Source organism: Piliocolobus tephrosceles, chromosome 8 (assembly GCF_002776525.5).
Source record: "Piliocolobus tephrosceles isolate RC106 chromosome 8, ASM277652v3, whole genome shotgun sequence".
Taxonomy (NCBI): domain Eukaryota; kingdom Metazoa; phylum Chordata; class Mammalia; order Primates; family Cercopithecidae; genus Piliocolobus; species Piliocolobus tephrosceles.
In genome coordinates this window covers 75703053-75729934 of record NC_045441.1, presented here as the reverse complement: position 1 = coordinate 75729934, position 26882 = coordinate 75703053, and the positions used below count along the sequence as shown (strand labels likewise).

The following is a 26882-nucleotide window of genomic DNA, read 5'->3' as shown; positions in this document are numbered from 1 at the left end:
GTCTCTCTGACCACAGTGCAATCAAACTAGAACTCAGGACTAAGAAATTCAATCAAAACCGCTCAACTACATGGAAACTGAACAACCTGCTCCTGAATGACTACTGGGTACATAACGAAATGAAAGCAGAAATAAAGATGTTCTTTGAATCCAATGAGAACAAAGATACAACATACCAGAATCTCTGGGACACATTTAAAGCAGTATGTAGAGGGAAATTTATAGCACTAAGTGCCCACAAGAGAAAGCAGGAAAGATCTAAAATTGACACTCTAACATCACAATTAAAAGAACTAGAGAGGCAAGAGCAAACACATTCAAAAGCTAGCAGAAGGCAAGAAATAACTAAGATCAGAGCAGAACTGAAGGAGATAGAGACACAAAAAACCCTCCAAAAAATCAATGAATCCAGGAGTTGGTTTTTTGAAAAGATCAACAAAATTGACAGACCGCTAGCAAGATTAATAAAGAAGAAAAGAGAGAGGAATCAAATAGACGCAATAAAAAATGATAAAGGGGATATCACCACCGACCCCACAGAAATACAAACTACCATCAGAGAATACTATAAACACCTCTACGCAAATCAACTAGAAAATCTAGAAGAAATGGATAATTTCCTGGACGCGTACACTCTTCCAAGACTAAACCAGGAAGAAGTTGAATCCCTGAATAGACCAATAGCAGCCTCTGAAATTGAGGCAACAATTAATAGCCTACCCACCAAAAAAAGCCCAGGACCAGATGGATTCACAGCTGAATTCTACCAGAGGTACAAGGAGGAGCTGGTACCATTCCTTCTGAAACTATTCCAATCAATAGAAAAAGAGGGAATCCTCCCTAACTCATTTTATGAGGCCAGCATCATCCTGATACCAAAGCCTGGCAGAGACACAACAAAAAAAGAGAATTTTAGACCAATCTCCCTGATGAACATCGATGCAAAAATCCTCAATAAAATACTGGCAAACCGGATTCAGCAGCACATCAAAAAGCTTATCCACCATGATCAAGTGGGCTTCATCCCTGGGATGCAAGGCTGGTTCAACATTCGCAAATCAATCAACGTAATCCAGCATATCAACAGAACCAAAGACAAGAACCACATGATTATCTCAATAGATGCAGAAAAGGCTTTTGACAAAATTCAACAGCCCTTCATGCTAAAAACGCTCAACAAATTCGGTATTGATGGAACGTACCTCAAAATAATAAGAGCTATTTATGACAAACCCACAGCTAATATCATACTGAATGGGCAAAAACTGGAAAAGTTCCCTTTGAAAACTGGCACAAGACAGGGATGCCCTCTCTCACCACTCCTATTCAACATAGTGTTGGAAGTTCTGGCTAGGGCAATCAGGCAAGAGAAAGAAATCAAGGGTATTCAGTTAGGAAAAGAGGAAGTCAAATTGTCCCTGTTTGCAGATGACATGATTGTGTATTTAGAAAACCCCATCGTCTCAGCCCAAAATCTTCTTAAGCTGATAAGCAACTTCAGCAAAGTCTCAGGATACAAAATTAATGTGCAAAAATCACAAGCATTCTTATACACCAGTAACAGACAAGCAGAGAGCCAAATCAGGAATGAACTTCCATTCACAATTGCTTCAAAGAGAATAAAATACCTAGGAATCCAACTTACAAGGGATGTAAAGGACCTCTTCAAGGAGAACTACAAACCACTGCTCAGTGAAATCAAAGAGGACACAAACAAATGGAAGAACATACCATGCTCATGGATAGGCAGAATCAATATTGTGAAAATGGCCATACTGCCCAAGGTAATTTATAGATTCAATGCCATCCCCATCAAGCTACCAATGAGTTTCTTCACCGAATTGGAAAAAACTGCTTTAAAGTTCATATGGAACCAAAAAAGAGCCCGCATTGCCAAGACAATCCTAAGTCAAAAGGACAAAGCCGGAGGCGTCACGCTACCTGACTTCAAACTATACTACAAGGCTACAGTAACCAAAACAGCATGGTACTGGTACCAAAACAGAGATATAGACCAATGGAACAGAACGGAGCCTTCAGAAATAATGCCACACATCTACAACCATCTGATATTTGACAAACCTGAGAAAAACAAGAAATGGGGAAAGGATTCCCTATTTAATAAATGGTGCTGGGAAAATTGGCTAGCCATAAGTAGAAAGCTGAAACTGGATCCTTTCCTTACTCCTTATACGAAGATTAATTCAAGATGGATTAGAGACTTAAATGTTAGACCTAATACCATAAAAACCCTAGAAGAAAATCTAGGTAGTACCATTCAGGACATAGGCATGGGCAAGGACTTCATGTCTAAAACACCAAAAGCAACGGCAGCAAAAGCCAAAATTGACAAATGGGATCTAATTAAACTCAAGAGCTTCTGCACAGCAAAAGAAACTACCATCAGAGTGAACAGGCAACCTACAGAATGGGAGAAAATTTTTGCAATCTTCTCATCTGACAAAGGGCTAATATCCAGAATCTACAAAGAACTCAAACAAATATACAAGAAAAAAACAAACAACCCCATCCAAAAGTGGGGAAAGGATATGAACAGGCATTTCTCAAAAGAAGACATTCATACAGCCAACAGACACATGAAAAAATGCTCATCATCACTGGCCATCAGAGAAATGCAAATCAAAACCACAATGAGATACCATCTCACACCAGTTAGAATGGCAATCATTAAAAAATCAGGAAACAATAGGTGTTGGAGAGGATGTGGAGAAATAGGAACACTTTTACACTGTTGGTGGGATTGTAAACTAGTTCAACCATTATGGAAAACAATATGGCAATTCCTCAAGGATCTAGAACTTGATGTACCATATGACCCAGCCATCCCACTACTGGGTATATACCCAAAGGATTATAAATTATGCTACTACAAAGACACATGCACACGTATGTTTATTGCGGCACTATTCACAATAGCAAAGCCTTGGAATCAACCCAAATGTCCATCAGTGACAAACTGGATTAAGAAAATATGGCACATATACACCATGGAATACTATGCAGCCATAAAAAAGGATGAGTTTGCGTCCTTTGTAGGGACATGGATGCAGCTGGAAACCATCATTCTTAGCAAACTATCACAAGAAGAGAAAACCAAACACCGCATGTTCTCACTCATAGGTGGGAACTGAACAATGAGTTCACTTGGACTCGGGAAGAGGAACATCACACAATGGGGCCTATCATGGGGAGGGGGGAGGGGGGAGGGAATGCATTGGGGAGTTATACCTGATAGAAATGATGAATTGATGGGTGCTGACGAGTTGATGGGTGCAGCACACCAACATGGCACATGTATACATATGTAACAAACCTGCACGTTATGCACATGTACCCTAGAAGTTAAATTAAAAAAAAAAAAATCAGTATATTGAAATAAATAGGAACTGTATAAAATAATAAATGCTTAACATGTAAAACTAAAAAAAAAAAAAGCAGAAATAGCATATTATTTGTTTATGGAGTGGTGGTATCATTATAATGAAAGTATTATAAAGTCTTAGTATTCGAAGAGAATGCAAAGACATGGACTTAACTTAAATATTAATGTTAATATTTATAGAAAATCATTAAAGAAGGGGAATCAAATTTATAATTTTTATACTAATAGAAAGAATAAAATGGAACACATTTTTAAATTGAGGCAGGAAAGAACACAATCAGAAAAAAACAAATAAACCAAAATGATAAGATTGAAGAAATGATAACATGGACTAAATATATCACAACTCACAATAAGCGTAAATAGGTTAGACTTTCTAGTTAAAAGATAATGACTATCATACCAAATTAAAAAATAAAATCCAGTTCAGTTATGTTTTCCCCAAAAGGACACCTAAAATATGGAGACATTCCACCAGAAATGTTTAAAATTAAAAGATTAACAACAACAACAAAAATACTAGGAAAATACTGCTTAAGAGAAAGCTGGTGAAGAGAAAGTAATTAGTATCAGGCACAATAAACTATAAGGCAAAAAATATTAGTGAAGGTAGTCCCTACATAATGATGAATGATGTAATTCACTGGAAGCTTTAACCATTCTAGGTGTATATCAACTTAGAAACAGAGATTTATTCCATCAGAAGGAAATTCTGATTACACTACAAGAAGTTGCTAAATTCACCACCATTGAGAGAAATTTAATACATTTTTCTATTACAATAATTCAAAGATCAAAAGACAAAAATTGCAAAGTATATAGAACCAAACAATACCACCAACACATTTGATAAGATGAATCTATATAAGAACATTGCTCAACAACTGGTAAATATGTATTTTTTCCAAGCACACAGAAAATTTATGAAAAGTGACCATGTGCTAGGACACAAAAGTCTGGTATCATACATTCTATACTCTTACAATTAAGTTAGAGAAACGCATACTTGTAAGTTTAAAAACTCCTCAAATAATTTCTGCATCATAGAATTAATATAATGGAAGATACTTGGAATCGAATGATTAACAAGACTAAATATCAAAACTTGAAGAAAAGCTGTACGTAGAGGAAAATGTATTACCTGAGTGCTCATATTGATGAAAGGTAGAGATTAATGAACTAATCAAACTTGAGAAATTAAAAACAGGAACAGGAAAATAAGTCTTAAGAACCTAAGTCACAGGAAATAAAAGATCAGGTTGAAAATTAATGAAATAGAAAACATTGATCAACAATTAAGATGGGTTCTCTTAAGAAACTTTGAAAAGGAACAAAATTCTGGCTGCGTGTATTAAGAACAGAAGACAGATCATATTAGGAATGGAAAAGAGGACATAACTGGAGACAGTGGGTGTTAAAGGGGCTTAGAGGAGACCACACAGCATTTTAACTCCGAGCATAGGTTTGGGGGTCAAAGAGATTTGGTTTTGAATCCTAGATGTGCTGCATTCCAGCAATGTGATCTCGGGCCAGTCTCGTGACCTCAGTGCCTCATTAGAACAATGGCAAAGATTGTGAATATAAAATGAAACAGAAAGTAAAGCACTTGGCACATTCAAAACAGGAAAAATTAGCTATACATTTTACTGTGATTTTTTATTCTTGGCATTAGAGATCAGTACTCCTGGGCAGCTTTACTGGTTTTTTGATGTATAAATAGGGCACCAACTGCAAGAAACAGAGCTGGACAGAGACTGGAGGACATTTCATGGAGGACAAACGTGAGCAGACGCCTGGAAAGGGACACAGAAGACCTGAGCAAGTCTCGTAAGTGGAAAAGCCACAGGGTAGAGAGTGTGTTTTTTAACATCAAAAGCTTTGAACACACACAGAGAACACCACATTTCTCCCTCTATGTACTCCCCAAACACATTCACTAGTACAAGCCTCTGCACTGGGGACTGCTGCTACAGAAGGATTAGATTAAAGCAGTAACACAAGGAAGAAAATCAGGCCAGACCACATTTCTATATTAAAATTTGGAATACAAATTTTGGTGTTTTCAATGGTCTAGGGCACAGAGAAGTTGTTTATACCCTCTGTCCCCCCGTCAAACTGAATTTTACCTTATTCCACCTATAGAAGAACCTGGCCTTATTTAAACACCTAAAAAAATCTAAGGGCTCAAGAATATTGTGATTCTTCACATTCCTGTGTTTTAACGCTCAGGCACTAAATAAGTATTTGATAAATGAGGGCAGCAATGAATAACCTGAACATTGATGGTACCAGACCTTGGACATTTTGTGAATATGTGCATATGGCAAGTCAGGGTAGAGTATGCCAGGTTTTCTCAAATGTGTGAACTTTCAGTGAGGTCCGAGCAGCACTCATTTCTTCAGTATCCAGTAATCGTGTCTTCGTGAATTAACACCAGCTTCCCAGATCGATTTCTGATTGGGCGCTTTACGTGAGAATCCATCTAGGTTGCACTGCCGCCTTTAGAAACAATCTGGAATTCTGAGGAGCTTAGAACATTTATAATTTCTCTCAAGTGAGATGCTTCCCAGCAGCACGGTCCCAGAAGAAGATACACATCCATGGGCCCATCTCTGGCTTCAGCAGAGCTTTGTCCAGCTAAGCTTTGAGAAAGACGGTTGAAAAAAAAAAGCAGAGAAGCCCAGCTGTCTTCACCTTAAGGTCCCCCTGCTTAGTAACCTTCCCAACAGGGGCCGCACAACCTTCTTCACTGGCTGCTTGTTTCTCTGAGTATTGTGCCTGGAGATTCCTCCGAAAAAACGTATCCCAAACCTGGGCTTCCTAGGCCTCTGTCATTAGGAAGTCCAGGAGCCCTCAGACAGCAGAAGCCTGGTGTTTTGAGGGATGGCCCAGAGCTTTGCCCCTGCTGGTCCTGGCAGTCTTTATAGCTGGAGATTGCAGTTCAATGCAAAGGGAGCCATTTGACAGTGTTTACACCGTATCATTTTCAAAGAATCTCTGCTCTTGAGACAATCGGTGCTCTCAGCTGTCTGTCAAGTTCAAGGCCTTTTTGTCTTAAGCATATCTGAGTGTTGGGGCTGGGGAAACTAAAGGAAACTCACCACAAGAGACTTTATTTGTGGGGCTCGATTTTCCCCATGGTTGTATCTTTCTGCTATTCTTTTGTACCATGTCAGTCTGGGGACATAATTGGCCCTCTTCCTGTGGAACTGGCTCTTAAAGTACTTTATAATTCTGGCCTGGAGCTGCTGGGAGGTCTCTCTTTTGGTGAAACCACTGTTTCATGGTGAATCAGTCACTTCCTGCAGGCTGCCTTCTTTCTGTCCTGCCACAAGGTCAGGTATACTGCCATTTGGGGACAATCTGGGCTTTAATCTCTATTTCATCTGGAATGGGAGACTGGATGGACACTCCAGTCTGAACAAATAGACCCAAAGGGATTGTTGAAGCTGACACTTGGAGGGGATTTTAGTTCTTTATTATAAACTATTATATAAAATATATTTTATCCTCCTACCTTGACAAATATACCTTATAGTGACAAAAACTAAAGGATATATGTAAAGCTACAGTTTTTATATATCTGAGGGCTGGCAAAATGTCTTTTCTGTCTATGGGTTGTGATGGTTGAATGAGTAATAAAATGCATACATAACTTATAAATTTGTATTTGTTCCATCAATTAAGTTTTCTTGCCATTATTTCAGAAAAACTACTTCATTGTTATAATCAATATGTTTACATAATTTGTTTTCAACTCATTGTAATTCTCTGAAGGCTTTAAAAATTGCAATTATATTCAAAGTATACTTAAACATATTTTAATGAGAATATATAAATTAAATAGAAAAATAAAATCTAAAAGTTATTTTATATGTTTACAAAAGTCTTTTAAAATATTCAAAATGATCTATTAACTTTAAAAGGTAAAATTCAAGTTATAATTAATATATGCCAAAATTTCATTTCATATATTAACATTTTAATTAAATCTTGTTTTTATAGAGATAACACTACTCACATTGTAAACACTCTATGTCCACCTAGTTACCAATATAAAGAATTGGTACCATGATACACATATGATGCACGCATACAAATTTAAGGGTAATATGAAATGTTAATATTACAAAGTGTTCCTAAATCACCATCTGCAACTTTTCTGAATATTATGCTAATTGAGTAGCATGGGAACCAGGAATGTGAACAAGAAGAGAAGCATGAAAAAGGATTCTTGGCATTATTGAGAAATGACACTTTGTTGTAAAAGAATCTATTGTATTTATGTTCTCTTCAGGGAGGAATTTGATAAGTTTTGTTCTTCTCATAATCCAGTACTATTTTTCTCTTACATCCTCCAAGAATTCTGTAGCAACACCGTCATAATCCCTGATTTTTATCAACTTTCAAATTAGGTCAGCTTTTCTTTTAAGGATACAGGGAAGAAATACAGAGGTACATTTCCCTAGGACCTGAACAGTGTGGTCATGAGAGGGATGTTAAGTGTTATAGACTATGCTGGACCAGCTCTGAGTGCCACATCCTGAGTGATAAAGGCATCTGTGTGTTCTTTAATACATTTATTTGTGGGTGATTGTGGTATGTGGTGCCCTCTAAAACATCTCTTGCCCAGGTCTATGAAAAGTACTTTATATATCACCCATCCAAATGTATACATCACACTCTGAGAGAAACTACTGCTAATATTTTGGAATATTTCCTTCCAGTTATTTTCTGTCCCTTGATTTCACATAGGAGAATATACCTTACATACAGTCTTGTATCTTACTTTCTTGATAAAGTTACCAGTGGAAAGAGATCTTCACTGACTGACCATTTGGTGCAGGAATTCCTGTCAGATGGTCAACGCATCTTATAGAACTACATTCTTTAAACATGGGGGCAAATGTTGCCCGGTCATGGAGACTTACACCATGAGCGCTGGAGGAAGGATTACATTGTTTTCCTAATGGAGATGGCAGAAATTAAACATAAGAAGCATTCAAAACAAATAAAGATCCAGAAATATAGCTGAGCCACAGTGTTAAATGCAGTGGAGGATATTCAAATAAATACAAGACAGTTTCTGTCTCTGTAGAGGCCTGCTTACGAACAACTAGGCTGGCTTTGTTCTCAGCAACAAGATGACTGATAGCTAAACTCTAACAACAAGGATGCACAGGCCATTGCAATGGATTAACCTGTTTACAGCTCAAATTTACAGGGAAAGTTGGGATTTTTTGAGATACTATGGTCCTAGAAAATGCTCTGGAAAAATGGCATGGCTCTGTCAATTTCCTTTGTGTTAGTAACACCAACTACTGTTTACTGAGGATATTATGGACTGAATAACTACTTCATAGGCATTATTTCATTTGAATTTTCATTTAAATTTAAAATTTAAATACTCGTTATTTAATTATTTCATTTGATCAATAACTCCATGAGAAAGGTCTTATTTATTCCCACTTTTAAAAGGGAAAACTGAAACATGGAGAGGTTTAGTAGCTGGCTTTATGCCACATGGGTAAGAAGTGGTAGAGATAGAATTATTTCCAGAGGCTGCTGCTATCTAATAATAAGATATAACAGGTAAAACTCTGTTCCTCATCACAGTAGAAGTGGAAAGATTCTTCTGTTGTCAGGTTAGTCAATGATAATCATATTAGTTAGCATAGGTAAGGATGTGCTGCAATAGTAACAAACCACCAAACCTCAGATGCTAAACCCAACAAAAGCTTTTTCTCATTCACCCTACGTGTCCATATTGTATTCAGCTACAGACTCTGCTGGGCTCTATTTTCACTCTGGAACCAGCATGGTGGAGAAGTCATTGTCTGAAACATCGTCAGTTGTGATGGCAGAAGGAAAGAGCACTAGAATATGTATTAACAATTAAATGTTTCTAATCATAACTCATCTGTCTGCACTTGTCATGTGACCCACCCAGCCACACAGAAAGCTAGGAAGTATAGTTCTACCATGTGCCTTGAAGACAGAGAGCCAGGGATAACTGGTATCAGCATGATTACTTCAATAGATGTGGACACCATATGACCACACTTCCATCTCTGCTATTGATATGCTGCCAGCAAGTTCTTTCTGCTGGGGCCAGATTGTAGAGATCACCTAAATGGCAGCCAGGCAGGCAAGAACAATCTTCACAGTGCTGGCACCAAGGATGGTGCGGGGCTCAGTAGAGCAGTGGGAAAAGTGAAGGACCCATGAAGAAGAATGATAAATACTGTGGGCCAGGAATCATTTGATTACACTTCATGCGTATTAACTTATGCAATCTTCACAACAACGTTGTGGGGTAGATCCAATCATCCCCATTTTAGAGATGAGAAAACTAAGGTACAAATGTTAAGTAAGTTCCCCAAGAAAAGATAGCTAGTAAGTGGCAATGTGGGATGCAATCGCTGGCAGAATAGATCCAGAGGTTATGCCCTACAGAGTGTACTCATGTAGCCACTGAGTACATTCTCCTTCCTGCCTGTGGTCGCTGCTCAGAAAGGAATCTGAAAATCATATGCCTGTTTTCAACTTCATCTTCACCACAATGACTTTAACTCTCTATAGAGTGAAGTTCTTTTTCAAAGACACATCAAACTGTGGCATCTCTCTAACTGTGAAGATGAATGAGCAGCTCTTCATGTGAACCAGAGAAGACAGCCAGAAACCATAAGGTAAAATGCTAAGTGTGGCTACATGTGCCTCACTCTAAGTTAATAAACACCTGAAGAGAATCACAGGCATGGCTTTATGGATTTGAATTATCTGTGTGTGTATAAACCTTGTTGATTCAGACTCCACTGGAAAGTATAAACACATCAGTGCCATAACCATTATGAACAGAAAAGGCACAGCCACAAGTAGATGCAGAAGCCAGCATGGAATTGACAAGGAGTTATTCCACTCACTTACCAAAAAGTGCCTCCCGAATCCTAACCCTTCCAAATGACTCCATTTCATTGGTATCCTTAAAAATCCTCTCACCATATAGAAAAGTTACTCATTTATATCCATTTATATCTTTGTTCCATTACGTTGCTCAATTCTTTTTTCTTGAGGTGGAGCTGTAAATATTAGATTTCATGATTCAAGTCTCTGGAATCCAACTTTCTAAATTGTCTTACCCTGGTGGAAATGGGAACACCATAACCCACAGTCAGCTGTTATTCCTGTTGAGACTGACAAAAAACATTTATTAAGTGCCTCATAGTATATAGCACTGACCTGGGTGCTGCCAAAGCGTCAGGCCTGTGCACTGTGCCATGTTCAGCTCAAACAAACTTTGAGGTCCTCCAGATACACAGCTAAGTAAATGTTTTGCCAGCTTTGAACATTTGCCACCAAATTACTTGCAAGACAAGGTCATTGCTTATTAAGTCTAGGCAAAATTTTTTTAAAGTCAGAATGACCAGTGTTTGTTAACCCATTACCAACTGTATTGGTTTCCTATTGCCACTGTAACAAATCTCCATAAACTTAGTGGCTTAAAACAAGGCAAATTGATTCTTTTACAGTTCTGGAGGTCAGAAGCCTAACACGAGTGTTAGCAGGACTGTATCCCTTCTCAAGGCTTCAGGGGGCTCCTTGACTTTTTCAACTTCTAGAAGCCCCTCCCTCAATCCCTCCAGCCTCTTGCTTTAATCTTCTCAACTCCTTCTACTCACTCTGAGCCTCCTGCCTCCATTTATAAAGGCCCTTGTGATTGCTCTGGGCCCACCTAGATAAACCAAGCTAATCTTCCCATCTCTACCTTCTTTTTTTTTTTTTTGAGGTGGAGTCTCACTCTATCGTCCAGGCTAGAGTGCAGTGGTGCGATCTTGGCTCACTGCAACCTTTGCCTCCTGGGTTCAAGTGATTACCCTACCTCAGTCTCCTGAGTAGCTGGGATGCTACCATGCCCTGTATTTTTTGTATTCTTAGTAGAGATGGAGTTTCACTATGTTGGCCAAGTTGGTCTTGAACTCCTGAACTTGTAATCTATCCGCCTCGGCCTCCCAAAGTGCTGGGATTACAGGCATGAGCCACCATGCCTGGCCTCCCATCTCTACATTCTTAATCACATCTGCAAAATCTCTTTTACTCTGTAAGCCAACATGTTCACAGTGTACAGGGATTATAATGTGGACTTTTTGTGGGGGGTGAGGGCGACATTGTTTAACTTACCACAGCCACCAAGGTTTTTCTGATATGTGATAAGCTGTATAACACTTTATTCTAAAAATAATTATGTATGGACCAGGGAAGAATTGGAAGAAAGGAAAATATCATGTGTAAAGATCATGGTTGAGAATGTCACAATGTTGTTGGTCTTTAGTTTTAGTATCTGGTGTCAAAGACTTAGAGAGTTAATTTTTTTTCTACCTTTTTTTTTTTTCCTTCTGTGGCTGTCATCTGCTTACCTGCACACCCAGGCTCGCTCTGTTGTCACTCCAGAGTTGGGCATCTCTAAGTTTATCTGTTGCTTTGCGAAGGCTGGATGCTTACTCTCATGGATCCAGGGTCCTCTGGCCTGCTGAGCTGGGTTTCTCATGCTGGGTCTCCTCCTTCTTTTTATGCCATGCTTTCTTCCCATTTTTCCTCCTTGTACAGCAAACACTGCACAAACGTTGGGGTCCTATAAAAGAAGTTGAAGGTATTATCCTAGACCTTTCAGGTTGGCAGGAGGTGAGGAGGTGGGCACCTGTTCCACCTGGCCCTGTGTCTTCTCATTACTGGATTTTAAGCAGCCTCCTTGAGTGAGGTGGGGAAACCAAAAGCAGCGTAAGAGCAGGGGCTTCTTTCTGCTCAGTAGATCACCCCTCTCCCCGACCCTCAGGCCTCATTTTAATCATTCCACTCCCTGGTTACCAGCTACCCAGTCTGGGTGTCACTTATTCTTGCCTCCAGCACAAGAGGACTTGGTAACCTTGGTACCTAATAGTAGCCTTTGAAAGAAAAAGCTACACATGAGGCAACTTGCAAATCCAAACTTTTCTGGGATGGGTGTGTAGTTGCAGGAGTTCTTCCTTAAACAAAGGCAAATTTTCCAGTTACACCAGTTAAACTGGTTCTCACACCAAATATCCCAATGAAGAGTTCTTCTTCTGTGCCCCTGGGAAAGGGAGGCCCCTGAAAAGCACGGTGCGCGTGCCTATGCCTGCCTTATGTTCTTAGGACCACATTCCCACCATTCAACAGGCAGAATTTAGCTAGGATGCCAGCAGGGCTTTTTGACATGAGCATGCAACTGTTTGAGGAAATGTTGGAGCTGGGAGAGTCCAAGCCTGGTAAAAACAACATGCAACTGCACAACCTATTCTACGTTATAGGGCTGGGACTAGAGAGAGACCAGTGAGTTACTAACCCAAGATGCAGATTTTAAGGGAGTACCACACAGTAATCAATTAATCAAGAAAACAATATTTCGATGGAAGCACTTTTTAAAAATCAAAACTAGTCCAAAATATCTACAGTAAACACAACATCAAATTTTAGAATAAATATTAGTAACAATGCCATGCTATACTATGAATTCGAGGCCAAAAGAAAAAAATTAGTAACACTAACCCAAAACATCACAAGTGTTGATGTTTTGATCATTATGGACTTTTATGCACTAATTTTTATTTTAAAATATTGCATTATAATATCATTCATCTTGATTATGGGTTTTTTTGGGACCCCCTTTAATTTTGTGCCCCAAGGTGAGTATCCAACTCACCTTACTCTAGTGCCAGCCATGTAATACAAAGGGCAGTTTGGAGGCTTTAACTCATTTGAGCCTTACAACTATTCTCTAAGGTGGACATGGCAAGTATTTTTACCTGCATGTGACAGTAAAGGAGCTAAATCCCAAAACCAGAGGCACGACTTGCCCAGGACTACATGGCACATGGTGAAGATGAGATTAAAAATCAGGCCTGACAACTCTGAATCTGGGGATCGTTCCATGACACCAGAGAGTCTCAATCTCCAGTGCACCAAAAAATAATCAGGAGAATTGTTAACATTCAGATTCCTGAGTGCCAACCACTGAGACTCTGATTCAGAAGGTCTAGGGTGGAATGCAATAGTCTACATTTCGTTTAACAAACACACTAGCTGATTTTGACATCAATGAGCTACCAGCCAGTTGGGGCAACTCTGTAAGGACTCCAGGCAGATGTCCCCAAGCTATGTCTGCAAGAGCTTGCTGTTCTTATCATTCACATTTCCTCTTGTAAGAAGATGTCTGTACTTCATGTGGATTAAAATATTACTTTATCTAGTAAGGGTAACCTCAGCTAATTAACAAATAGCAATCATCAACCCAATATCTCTATTGTTAACTAAGGGAGAGCATGGTCTTCTTAATCCACAAGACTAATGTACTATGAGACAGGAGAGAAGAAGAAAAATCTGAAAAATGAGGGACCACTCCAATTAGATGGGAGTCCTGAGCAATCGTCTGCTTGTGGTCACTGAGTGCATGGGATGAGCACCCCAAAAAGAAACGGAAAGGGACTTCAAAGACAAACTTGGTCTACTTAATAATTTCTCTTGTACTGGCTAGAAATGAGAAGTTAATTCTTTCTGTCAGGATAGTTTCTAAATCTAGATCGAGTAAGAGAAAGAGTTATAAGAAAAATTAGTACTTTTTACCTTGATGCTTGTGGAAATGGTACCTTAAGTTGACAATGCAATACTAGGGCCATAAAGGCATAAGAGAAAGCTGAGCTGAACATGTGACTACAATGCAAGCAACTTGAGAAAGAATCTTGTCAATGCTGCCAGGGAAGCCTTTCGGCTTGAGGTCAGAAGCATGAAAATCAAGCAAACAAATAAAAATATTTAAATTGGATTCTTAAACCATTCATCTCTGAAAAAAATAACATCTAATATTTTCTTTTGTATCAACTGCCAGCCATGTGGATTTTACCAAGGCTTTTCATCAAGGGGGGCAATTTCCAGTTACCCCATCCTTAGTGGTTACTGTAGCCTCACATAGCTTGATTCTGGCAAAGAGCATAATTCCATGCCAAAATGAAATGTATTGGCCTGTTTTGTTCTTTGGGCTGTGGGTAAAAGAAGTGGCAAAGGGAGCCAGTTTTCTAATAATTGAATGAAAAGAAGTTGGCCTCAATGAAGTTTTTCATCTCAGGTGTTGAGATTGCCCTCCTTCTCTGCCTCCTGGGATGTGTGTACAGATACAATCTTAATGTAGAGTCTGGGTGGCTATAGACCTGAGTAGCAAGAAAATTGTCAGGGCCGCCCTCACATTTAAAAATAGTAGGTCTTCAAAAATTGCACTTGGAAGATGATTGATTGGACACATACCTCTAAGCAACACCAAGCATGATGTTGAGGTTTTCAGATGTACTGTCACCGTGCCTCCAGGAGAACACATGAACACTCCTCCCTTACTTTCTAAAATATGCCTGCCTATTGGCTTTGCTCCATTCTTGTTCACTGATTATTTTCCATTGCTCCCTGGATCCCCTATCAACCAGAACAATGGTTCTCAAACATTAGTGGCATCAGAATGACTTGGAGTGCTTGTTAAGCTACAAATTGCTGAGCCCTACCCCTAGAATTTTTAATTTGGGAAGCCTGTGTGGGGCCAGAGAATTTTCATTTGTAATAAGTTCCCAGTTGATGCTGATGCTAATGAAGACTTTGAAAGCTACCAATCTAGAGTGATGGTTCTAAAACATTAGAATCACCTAGGGAGCTTTCATGAAAATACTGATGCCCAAGTTTACCCCAGGCCAATTAAATCAGACTTTTTGAAGATGGAGCCTGTACTAGTTTGCTAGGGCTGCTGTAACAAATTATCTCAAACTGAGTGACTTAAAACAACAGCAATCTGTTCTCTCACAGTTGTCAAGGCTGGAAGAACCAAGTCAAAGTGTTGGCTGGCCACCATCCCTCAAAAGCTCCTGGGAGGGGGCTGCTTGTAGCTCCAGCTGTGGCCAGCAATAGTTGGCTTTCCTTGGTTTGTAATTGAATCACTCCAGTCTCTGCCTCCACTTTCACACGCACATGGCCTGTGTGTTTCTATGTCTGTGCGCCCTCTCTTCTTTTCATATGGATGACAACGACTGGATTTAAGTCTTACCCTAATCCAGGATGACCTTTTCTTAACTTACGCCTTAATTGTATCTGCAAAGACCCTAATTCTGAGTAAAGTCACATTCTGAGGTTCTTGGTGGACATGAATTGTGCAGGGGTATTGTGAGGAGACACTATTCAATCCTGTACAGAACCCTGACTTGACTGTGAGATCCCTGAGGGCCAGATCCATGTGTGTCCAACTGCCTTGAAGAGTCTGGAACAGAATGGGATGAAAAAAAATTTCTTGAATGGATGAGCTGTATACTCTCTACTTCCAATTCACAGTCATCACAACGTTACAGACGAAAAACACTCCTCATTTGTCTTAAAAGCTTGTTAAACTAACTGCAGATTCCAAGGACTTTAAAGTGTTTACCTCTATGACTATTCAACTCTAAATTAAAGACCTTTTCCTCAAACAGCAAAAGATATTGAAGGTATTTCTTTGTAGAAAGACCTGTATTCTGTTCCTCAGGGCATTTTATAGGGAACATACCTATAAATAGCCCAGACTACACACTTCTGAGAGCTGTTAATGATAAGAAACAACGTTTTTGAACTTCCCACTATGAACTGGAAATAATATTTTCACATGAAACAAAAATGCTAAATTACTTAACCGCCTCCCTAGAGTTTTAAGTTTTGCACAGTGTAAATGATTGTTTTCCAGGAATTAAGACCACAAGGGCGTCTCTTTAAAATGCTTGCGATGTAAAGCAGGAGGCAGGATGCCTGTCGTCTGAACTTCAGTTGGAGAGGTGATTATTCATGGGGTCAGGGTGGGGGTGGACTAACATGCAAACCACAAGCCCAAGCCAAATGTGGTCACATTGGAAGGTGTGGTGTGGATTGTCAGTCAGTTGGAAATCAGAGCAAGTGAGGTTTATTTTGGATGAGGTGGCATCTCAGGATCACAATCAAAATTGTCCAGATGGCTTTATTTTGGATCCGTTATGCCAATATTGGATATGGGGGTGGTTTTGGGGGGTTCTTTGAAGACCACTCTGTGACCCCCTGCAGTGGCAGTGGATACAGTGGAACATAAAACTGAACTCAGGATTAGGAGCCCTGGATTCTGGTCTTAGCTCCAGCATACAGGATCTCTGAGATTACTTGCAGTTTTTAAGGATACTGATATGGGGTATACAAATGTAATGAATGTCTAAATTCATGTATCTCGCTTTGTGTTGCTGCATCTGTTTTACAGAGGTATCTCTTTTTTTCTTTTAAAGCAGAGAGGTTTGGTTACTTATTTAGATTTTTGGAAGTATTTTCTCATCAGTGGATTCTGGCTTTGACATCCTTTTTGATTAAAAAAATTTCTTCTTATATTAATCAGGAACATGATAATGTTTTAGAAGTCATGAAAATATCTAAGGGTTTTTGTAACATTTATGATATTTTTAAAATTCTTTCTAACCACATGCTAATAGTTATGATAATTTCCAGTTTTCTTTCTTAACCAGAGGCAGTGCTAGCTTTTTACCATGACATTGTCTTACTTCTCCCTTGAACCTCCTTCTCTACCAATGAACTGATAGAACTGAAATCATCAGGGCATTTCTGAGCCAACTGTCAACTTTCTGAGAACTTGAAAGTTTTCTCATGTCTTATTAGTTTATTTAGTCATAAAGATTCTTTAAGATAAAAACCAAACACAGTCAAGTGTATGTGACAGATGTTTCTGGGATTTGGGCTAGAGGCACAGGCAGGAAGGGAAGCTGCCAGACAAAGGCAGTCCCATATTTACTGCTACGTTTTCCTGTTTTTCAGTCTTTGCATAAGGAAAGAGGTGCCCTTCCTGCATGAACGAGGCATGTCTTTGCTCTCTGGCAGCTGCTGCACCTCTTCTTTGAAGTTACTCTCTGGCATGAAAGATCCACAGTAATATATCTGAAGTCTAATTCTGTCCAGGGAAAAAGTTCAAACTGAAGAATAATTTTTTTTAACTGTAAAGAAAATTGATATTTATGGAGCACCTACCAAGTACAAAGGGAGTGCTACATGTTATTTCTTTTAGTTCTCATCATTGTACCCTTCTATAGACAAGAAAAAGAGGCACACAGCTAGTAAGTGGCAGTTCCTAAGTTTGAATTCAGGTGTACAGATTCCACTTGTTTCTTGGAAGCCCTTATTTGGTTTGCACTCAGTGTTTACATGGCTTTTTTTTTATGACACTCATTTTTCTATTTGGAAATATACATAACATAAACGTAACCATTTTAGCTGTTGTTGAGTATAGATTTCAGTGGCATTAAGTACTTTCACATTGTTCTGCAACTGTCACCACCGTTGTCTCCAGAATGTTTTCATCTGTCCAAACTGAACTCTGTACCCATTAAACTGTAACTCTCCATTCCTCTCTCCCTGCAACCCCTGATAAACTCTATCTACTTCCTGTCTCCAGGCATTTGACTACTACAGGTACCACATGTAAGTGGAATCATGCAATATTTGTCCTTTTGTATCTGGCTTATTTTACTTAGTATAATGCCCTCAAGTTTCATCCATGTTTTAGCATGTATCAGGGCTTCATTCCTTTCTTTTACTTTGAGACAGAGTCTCACTCTGTTGCCCAGGCTGGAGTGCAGTGGTGTGTTCACAGCTCACTGGAGCCTTGGCCTCCCAGGTCCAAGTGATCATCCTGTCTCAGCCTTCTGAGCGACTGGGACTACAGGTGTGCGCCACCATGCCCAACTAGTTTTTTTTTTTTTTTTTTTTTTTTGTAGAGACAAGGTTTTGCCATGTTAGCCAGGCTGGTCTTGAACTCCTGGGCTCAAGTGATCCACCAGCCTTGGCCTCCCAAAGTACTAGGATTACAGGTGTGAGCGACTATGCCTGGTCCATTCCATTTTAAGGGTGAATAATATTCGTGTGTGTGTACACCCCATTTTGTGTATTCCTTCATCCTTCAATGGACATTTTGGTTGTTTCCATCTTTTGGCTATTGTGAATCATGCTGCTCTGTGAACACGGATGTACAAACATCTGTTCAAATCCCTACTTTCAATTATTTGTGCTGTATATTCAAAAGTAAGAATGCTAGAACATTAGAACCTTTTGTTTGTTTTGAGATGGAGTCTCACTCTGCCTCCCAGCCTGGAGTGTGGAGTGTAGTAACGCAATCTCGGCTCACTCTAACCTCCGCATCCTGGGTTCAGGTGGTTGTCGTGCCTTAGCCTCCCGAGTAACTGGGATTGGAGCCACACACCCAGCTAATTTTTGTATTTTTAGTAGAGACAGGGTTTCTCCATGTTGGCCCTGCTGGTCTCGAACTCCTGACTTCAAGTGATCTGCCCACCTTGGCCTGGGATTACAGGCCACCATGCCTGGCCTAGAATGTTATGTGTGTGTGTGTGTGTGTGTGTGTGTGTGTGTGTGTGTGTATGAATGTTAATTGAAGCTACCATACTCTCAAATACATTTTATAATTTTTTGAAAATGCATATCCTATCCAAGTTACCAACTTTTTCATTTATTTGGGTGATACCAGCGTTCTTCCAGCTTTCCAAGCTTGAGATCATGATGTCACCTTGGACGATTTACCAGTGCCCTTCTCCTATAGTCTGCCATATACTATTGTTTATTTCTTTAAAGTATCCTCAAGATTGGGCTATTTTCATTAACTCTGCCATAACCTCAGTCCAAGTCTGATCACTGTGGATCACTCCAAAGGCTGCTTGATACAGCTCCATGCTTCCAGACTGCTTCCTACCAAACCTCCAATATCATTGTCAGAGTGATTTTCCTAAATACCTGCTTCATCATGTCACTCCCTACTCAAGAATCTACAGTGACATTAAGTTCAAGGTAGTAAATGAATTAATTCCCTCTCATCTGTCCAACATTATTTTACATGTCTTCCTTGCCTTCTTCTCTACTGAAAGGGCTCTCTTCAGTGTTAGTCTTATAAGCCAAGCTATTTCCCTAATCTATGCCATTGCTTTCTACTCACCTAATCTCTCAAAACCATTTCCTATTGCTCTTCAAAACATGTAGGTTCTCCATTTATTTCCTACATGTATTAGTGTTGCTTCCCCCTAACCACATGCTAAGCTTCTTGAGTATAGGATCTTTGTCCTGTACTTTTTGTGAGAATCCTAAGAGTCTGGACAGATATGTGCTTGCTGGCTCATGAAATAAGACAGAGTAACAGGAAGACACAAATTGTAAAAGGTAGAGACAGAGTTTATCAGAGCCCTTAGGAAGAAACTGCTTTACACCCAGGAAGAAATCTCTTGTAGTGGTTGTCAAATACCAGAATAGAAACAGTTCAGCTTAAATAGTTCCTTATGCATCTTTTGCATGGTGGTGTACAAACTCGGGCCAGTGAATTTTCAAGGCAAAATGTTACCCAGGTGAGTCTGTTTCTCATTTTAAATAATTCTCCAAATATGTGAAATACTTAATAAGTGTTCCTGCTCTTCTCTTAAGCATTTTGATTACATGCAAACCCTAGAAACACAGCATTCTAAGAAATTTGAAATGTTCTTACTACTATAAATTTTGGGAGCTTTTCTCAAGTAACATTTTCGTCCAGTTAATAAAAAGATTTTTTTTCTTGAGAAGGGCTTAGGAGGAATAGTTTTATACCTTATAATAATTTCATAAATGGATAATTTGACACTAAGTTGGGAATACAAATCATTTTTCTGTAAGCAGACACGACATCCAGAAAGTTAACCCCAGAATCTGGCATGCCCTCCTCTTACATTAGCACATGGGTGTTAAAATCACAACATTGACCAATTCAAGTTTGAGACCAGAATATGTCACAGAAGGTCAGATAAGTGAGAGCTACAAAAACTCAGAGAGATAATGAGAGAGAAGGGGGTGGAGAGAGAGCAAAAGGAAAAGAGAGAGGGTGGGAGAATAGCACTGGAAGAATATTCTAATGATATTTCAGGCCATAGAAATATTGTGAAATTTTATGAATATGTCACAGAAGGTCAGATAAATGAGAGCTACAAAAACTCAGAGAGATAATGAGAGAGAAGGGGATGGAGACAGAGTAAGAGGGAAAGAGAGAGGGTGGGAGAATAGCATTGGAAGAATATTCTAATGATATTTCAGGCCATATAGAAATGTTGTGAAATATAACATTAATTAAAGGCAACCAGAATATTTTGGTTATGAATAATGAATAAATAAAATCACACAGCCAAATTAGCTCATTTCCATCTCCTATTTATAGACATTGTATTTAGATAGACTTTTTCACAAATAAATACCAAATTTGGAGCTAACATGACTGAAAGCATCTCTACTTTCTGTTCTCTTTCACTGCTCTTAGGTGAGTCAAATAAGCTCTCAGGGACTTTACTTCAAACTGATATTTTTCTAATTCCTGTTAATGCAATCTGTAAGGCAGACATTAACAATGTATTTTGAGGACTCCTGATAGTAGAGTGCTGTTCTAGCCACTATTACAGTTATGAAAGTTAAAATTTAAAAATATCCACCATTATACCAACATTTAATTAACAATACTCTATCACTGTCAGCACCAGAGGACCTTGAATAAACTATTGTTGTGGCTTGGTTGATAGCTTGTCAGGAAATGATCAGTGTTGGCCATGATTTAGGGCTAATTTCATGGATGTTTTCCAGTTCCCATGATCTTCCTTTCCCCTCTTCCAAACAAAAGTGCTTCTGAAAATTTCTGTTTAACATCTTTCACTTTGAATAAAGAAAACACAAAACATACCCCTTGCAGCTGGTATTGGTGAAATTACTTCTCTGGAGAGACCAGCAGATGAGGGTCTTGTTTGAGAGGCACCAGGCAGAGGTTTCATTCTGTATCAGAGACCACACTCAGACCTGCAACCTGAGATCTGTCTCTCCCCCTCCCTTCACCTACCTACACACACATACACCATCTAAATGAACACAGATGGCTGGCACCCAGAGTAGGCATCTAGGAAAACAGCTGCAGGCCTCTCTGTTTGCTGTCATTTCATTGTACAAACAGACAGCCTTCGAGATGCTGGTGTTGTTTCTTAATCTGAGATCATTCTTGTTTGGAAGTTTACCCACTTCCTGTTGAGAAATACAGCAAAAGCATCAGAATACCCAGAGCTCGATTTGACTAAAACCAAACATTCATTCTGACTCGTTAGATAGTTAAAATCATAGCCATAGTACACTCAAGGTATACTAACTCATGTAGAAGATTATATTTAATGAAAGCCATATATTGAAACAATCCGAATCAGTTCCTACCTGGCAATACATGTTCTTCCTTCAGAACTGCATAGCATCAGCTGATGTATTTGTTTCTCTGTGTGAAATGAATTAATTATTCAAATGTAATATAAAAGAGTGTAAAGCCAAACTTCACAAATGCTGAAAAATAATCTAAATCTTTATACCTCCCCCCAATCAAATAGAACATATGTTTTCTCCTATTTATTTCTGTATAAAATATGTAAATAATTACCTGGATTTGGAGGACATAATTATGAAGAGGTTGATATCTAAAAAGTTATTACTGATTTATAGAACTTCCTAGTTTAATAGAAGACAGATTTAGGAATAAGAAAAAAATATTGCTTTCTCCAGGAACAATAAATGTCTCAAAGGGGAAATGTAAGATTTAAGAGTAATTTTTATTAGACATATATACTACAGTTTGTGAATCTAGGAGGTGTTTCTCATTTGAATGATTTCTATGTAATAAAAATTTTGTAGCGCTATGTCACACTTTGCAGTATATTTTATATGTCTCAAAATGCAGTGATTAAATTTCATTTCAAGGGCATTTTTTAAAGTCTGAACTCCTCAATTTCCCCTCATGGATTTATAATTCTCAGCCTGAAGATTAAATACCATATTAACAAGTATAAAATATTTATTTAAGCAAGAAATTGAGCTTAATTCTCCCTGTCATGTGTGCATATTCTTCCTGGGTCTCCTATACACACACACACACACACACACACACACACACTCTGTCATACACACACTTTCTACAAATTCATCTAATGTTAAACAATGTAATAATGCTTAATATTAGTATGAGTCTGTGTAATAAAAATTAAACCTTGCACTGGGAGGATCTTAATACTTCAGCTTCATATGTTGTTCAATTACAGTTGCAATGTATTTATGTAAGAGTAATCTAATTTTCAATATTCAGAGGATGGCATGGCTCAGAAAAAACAAAAGAAAATCAAATTTTTTTCTTTTAGGAAAATTTTAATTTACCAAGTCATTCACAAAAGCCTTAATCACACCTTAAGCAGGATTTTAAATTATACAAAGCTTCCTAACTTGTGGCTTTTCATAAAGATTGGCCCAGTGTCAATAATTCAAAGATCAAATGTTTTCAGAAGTGAAAAACAAAAAGAAAAAGACAATAGTGCATGCTTAAATTGATACATGTATTTAATAACATCCTATAACCACATACACAAATCTGTACAGTCTGTAATGTCTCACATTTGTTACTCCTTTTAATCTGACTTACAGTTGAGGACCGCTTTATAAGTAAGACTGACTTTCATATATAATAATAGCCAAAGACTTCAACTTCTGGCTAAGATGGAGTAACGTGGACTGGATTTATCCTCCCACCGTGAGCAACTAGAAAACTGGACAAAAAATGTGAAATAGCAATTTTTAGACATTGAACAGTAGGGAGCACAGGACTCTCATCCCTGAGAGAAGAGAAGCAAACAAGGTGAGTCCTATGATTGCACCAGTTTAATGATCAAAGTATTTCCAGACTGGGAAATGACAGAGATGAGGGAACTAACAGATGACGGAACTAACAGATGAGGACTTCAAACACTTATTATATTCTCTACGTGCTCAAAAGTTTAGAGAAAACACAAGCCTTAAGAAGAGAGAAATGGAAAATATAAAAAGGATCCAAATAGAACTTTCGGAGATGAAAAATACAACACCTGTAATGAAGAGTAATAATAGCTAAAATTTAATGAATATTGACAAGGTGACAGATCCTGCACTGAGTGTTTTACACGCAGCACCTCGTTTAGCTACAGTCTTTCCCCTATAAAGCAGGTCTTACAGATGACGGTGCCAAGGATTAGAAAAGATAAATAATTGTACATTGTAGAGCTGAAACTTGAAACCACACGCCCCCGCCTGCTAGGCTCATGCTTTTAAGCAACATTCCTATTGTTTATAGCAATGCTTGCCATAAAATATAATTTAAAGAATGAGCCTTATCTATAGATGGTTATTGAAATTCATAGAGAATCTCACTAAAAATGACATGTTGCTTTGTGTGGGTGTGCACGTGCACACGTGTCTGTGCGCAAGTTTGCACACACACGCTTGTGTGCATGATGTTGGTATAGATTTGCTAGAGATCAGATAGGCTTTTCTGAGAGTCTTACAAGGTTTGAGATGGAGAATGATTGAACTTATTTATATTCTGCTGTTTTCTCAGGAAGATACGATAGAGATGAATTGAGGGAAACTTGCAACTTAATCGTAGAACAAAACAATATGAGATTGTTCAGAGCTTTTTTCTTGCTGTTAATGTATTCTGCAACTGATACTTCAAGTGTGCCAATAATAATAAGAATATAATATTAGCAAAGTTTATCAGATGATTGTTGTGTATCCTGCTCTGCTAACATATATGTGTTACCACATTTAATTATTTGAGGTAGCTTCTGTTCTTATTTATAGCGTAGAGGAGCAGGGAGATGTTACCTAAATTGTCCAGGTAACCCTGTAACCTTGACAAGGTTACACAAACAAGGGTCATACAAAGTATTTCTTGTAGAGAATCATTCTTGAAAATGAGTTTAATAATAGTTTCTGTCCCATTATAACTTTTCTGTACAAGACATTTATTTTAATAGTTTTTCTATAAAATCATTTTATATAAAGATTATTTAATAGACTAGTCTTAACTATAATAGACATATCCAACTGATAAAGAATGAAAGCACATGGATTTTTCAAAAACCAAAATGTCTTAATACTCTGGTGTGAATACCTCAATGAAGTAATCATATTTGTTCTCAAAAGTACCTTAACTTAAATAATGGGTTTATCCTGAGATTAAAATGTTTCAGCTTCACAGTTTTTGAAGTCCACGGTTATGTCAAGAAATTTGCGTTCCTGAATAATGCCTACATACCTCATTCAGCCTAGTGTCCTCATACTAAGACTATTAGGCAACAACAGTTATTTGCCACCTTTTCATTACCTGCAAGTAGGATAGAAAGTCCACTTGAGTGACCATTTCAGGTCACAGAATAAGTCATTAATAAAATTGAGACTGAGACGCTCATAAGTAGATTATTGCTCTAATACTCCATCCCTTTATAAGAGCTACTTTTCACTCACAGAAAGTGAGTAGCCCTGTGCTGGGTGGCAGTTGGCTGAATGTGACTCACAGCGGGCAGGAGGGAACTGCGTGAGGGTTCCTTATGTATCTTGAACAAAGCGAGTCAATTTTATTTCAACAAGCATTTACTAAATGTGATGCTGTGTACATTCTAAGTCCTGATGCTATCCTGCTACTAAGTCCTGATGCTATCCTAATTGTCTAAGCCAGTTGTCTACTTACCAAATAAACAAACAAGTCAGTTGTGCCTGTTTTAGTTCCAACTCTACCACATAAAATCAGGACTTTTTTCCTAGTAGTCACTAGGCATAGAATGGAAAAACAAGCATTTGATCTGATTGTGGCAGTCACTTGTAGGCTAGATGCATTGCTGTTGAGTAGATCAGGAACCAGTTCCTACAATTTTGATTTCATGGGTTAGAAAAAGGTTTTGTTTTTTTTTTTTAATTTTTTTATTATTATTATACTTTAAGTTCTAGGGTACATGTGCACAATGTGCAGGTTTGTTACATATGTATACTTGTGCCATGTTGGTGTGCTGCACCCATCAACTCGTCAGCACCCATCAACTCGTCATTTACATCAGGTATAACTCCCAATGCCATCCCTCCCCACTCCCCCTCTCCATAATAGGCCCTGGTATGTGATATTCCCCTTCCCGAATCCAAGTGATCTCATTGTTCAGTTCCCACCTATGAGTGAGAACATGCGGTGTTTGGTTTTCTCTTCTTGTGATAGTTTGCTGAGAATGATGGTTTCCAGCTGCATCCATGTCCCTACAAAGGACACAAACTCATCCTTTTTTATGGCTACATAGTATTCCATGGTGCATATGTGCCACATTTTCTTAATCCAGTTTGTCACTGATGGACATTTGGGTTGATTCCAAGTCTTTGCTATTGTGAATAGTGCCGCAATAAACATACGTGTGCATGTGTCTTTATAGCAGCATGATTTATAATCCTTTGGATATATACCCAGTAATGGGATGGCTGGGTCATATGGTATTTCTACTTCTAGATCCTTGAGGAATCTCCATACTGTTTTCCACAATGGTTGAACTAGTTTACAATCCCACCAACAGTGTAAAAGTGTTCCTATTTCTCCACATCCTCTCCAGCACCTGTTGTTTCCTGACTTTTTAATGATTGCCATTCTAACTGGTATGAGATGGTATCTCATTGTGGTTTTGATTTGCATTTCTCTGATGGCGAGTGATGATGAGCATTTTTTCATGTGTCTGTTGGCTGTATGCATGTCTTCTTTGAGAAATGTCTGTTCATATCCTTTGTCCACTTTTTGATGGGGTTGTTAGTTTTTTTTTCTTGTAAATTTGTTTGAGTTCTTTGTAGGTTCTGGATATTAGCCCTTTGTCAGATGAGTAGATTGCAAAAATTTTCTCCCATTCTGTAGGTTGCCTGTTCACTCTGATGGTAGTTTCTTTTGCTGTGCAGAAGCACTTTAGTTTAATTAGATCCCATTTGTCAATTTTGGCTTTTGTTGCCGTTGCTTTTGGTGTTTTAGACATGAAGTCCTTGCCCATGCCTATGTCCTGAATGGTATTACCTAGGTTTTCTTCTAGGGTTTTTATGGTATTAGGTCTAACATTTAAGTCTCTAATCCATCTTGAATTAATTTTCATATAAGGAGTAAGGAAAGGATCCAGTTTCAGCTTTCTACTTATGGCTAGCCAATTTTCCCAGCACCATTTATTAAATAGGGAATCCTTTCCCCATTTCTTGTTTTTCTCAGGTTTGTTAAAGATCAGATGGCTGTAGATGTGTGGTATTATTTCTGAGGGCTCTGTTCTGCTCCATTGGTCTATATCTCTGTTTTGGTACCAGTACCATGCTGTTTTGGTTACTGTAGCCTTGTAGTATAGTTGGAAGTCAGGTAGCGTGATGCCTCCAGCTTTGTTCTTTTGACTTAGGTTTGTCTTGGCAATGCGGGCTCTTTTTTGGTTCCATATGAACTTTAAAGCAGTTTTTTCCAATTCTGTGAAGAAACTCATTGGTAGCTTGATGGGGATGGCATTGAATCTATAAATTACCTTGGGCAGTATGG

At 38.5% G+C, this 26882-nt stretch overlaps 1 protein-coding gene across 1 annotated transcript; it reads right to left on the bottom strand.

Annotated features, from left to right (window-relative positions):
- Positions 1–9431: 9431 nt before the first annotated feature.
- LOC111552401 (putative protein SEM1) lies at positions 9432–21724 on the bottom strand. Its single transcript, XM_023226618.3, is given in 5 exon segments — positions 9432–9575; positions 9577–9628; positions 10456–10482; positions 11818–12032; positions 21713–21724. Coding segments are annotated over 5 exon segments (450 nt in total).
- Between the last annotated feature and the right edge of the window lie 5158 nt (positions 21725–26882).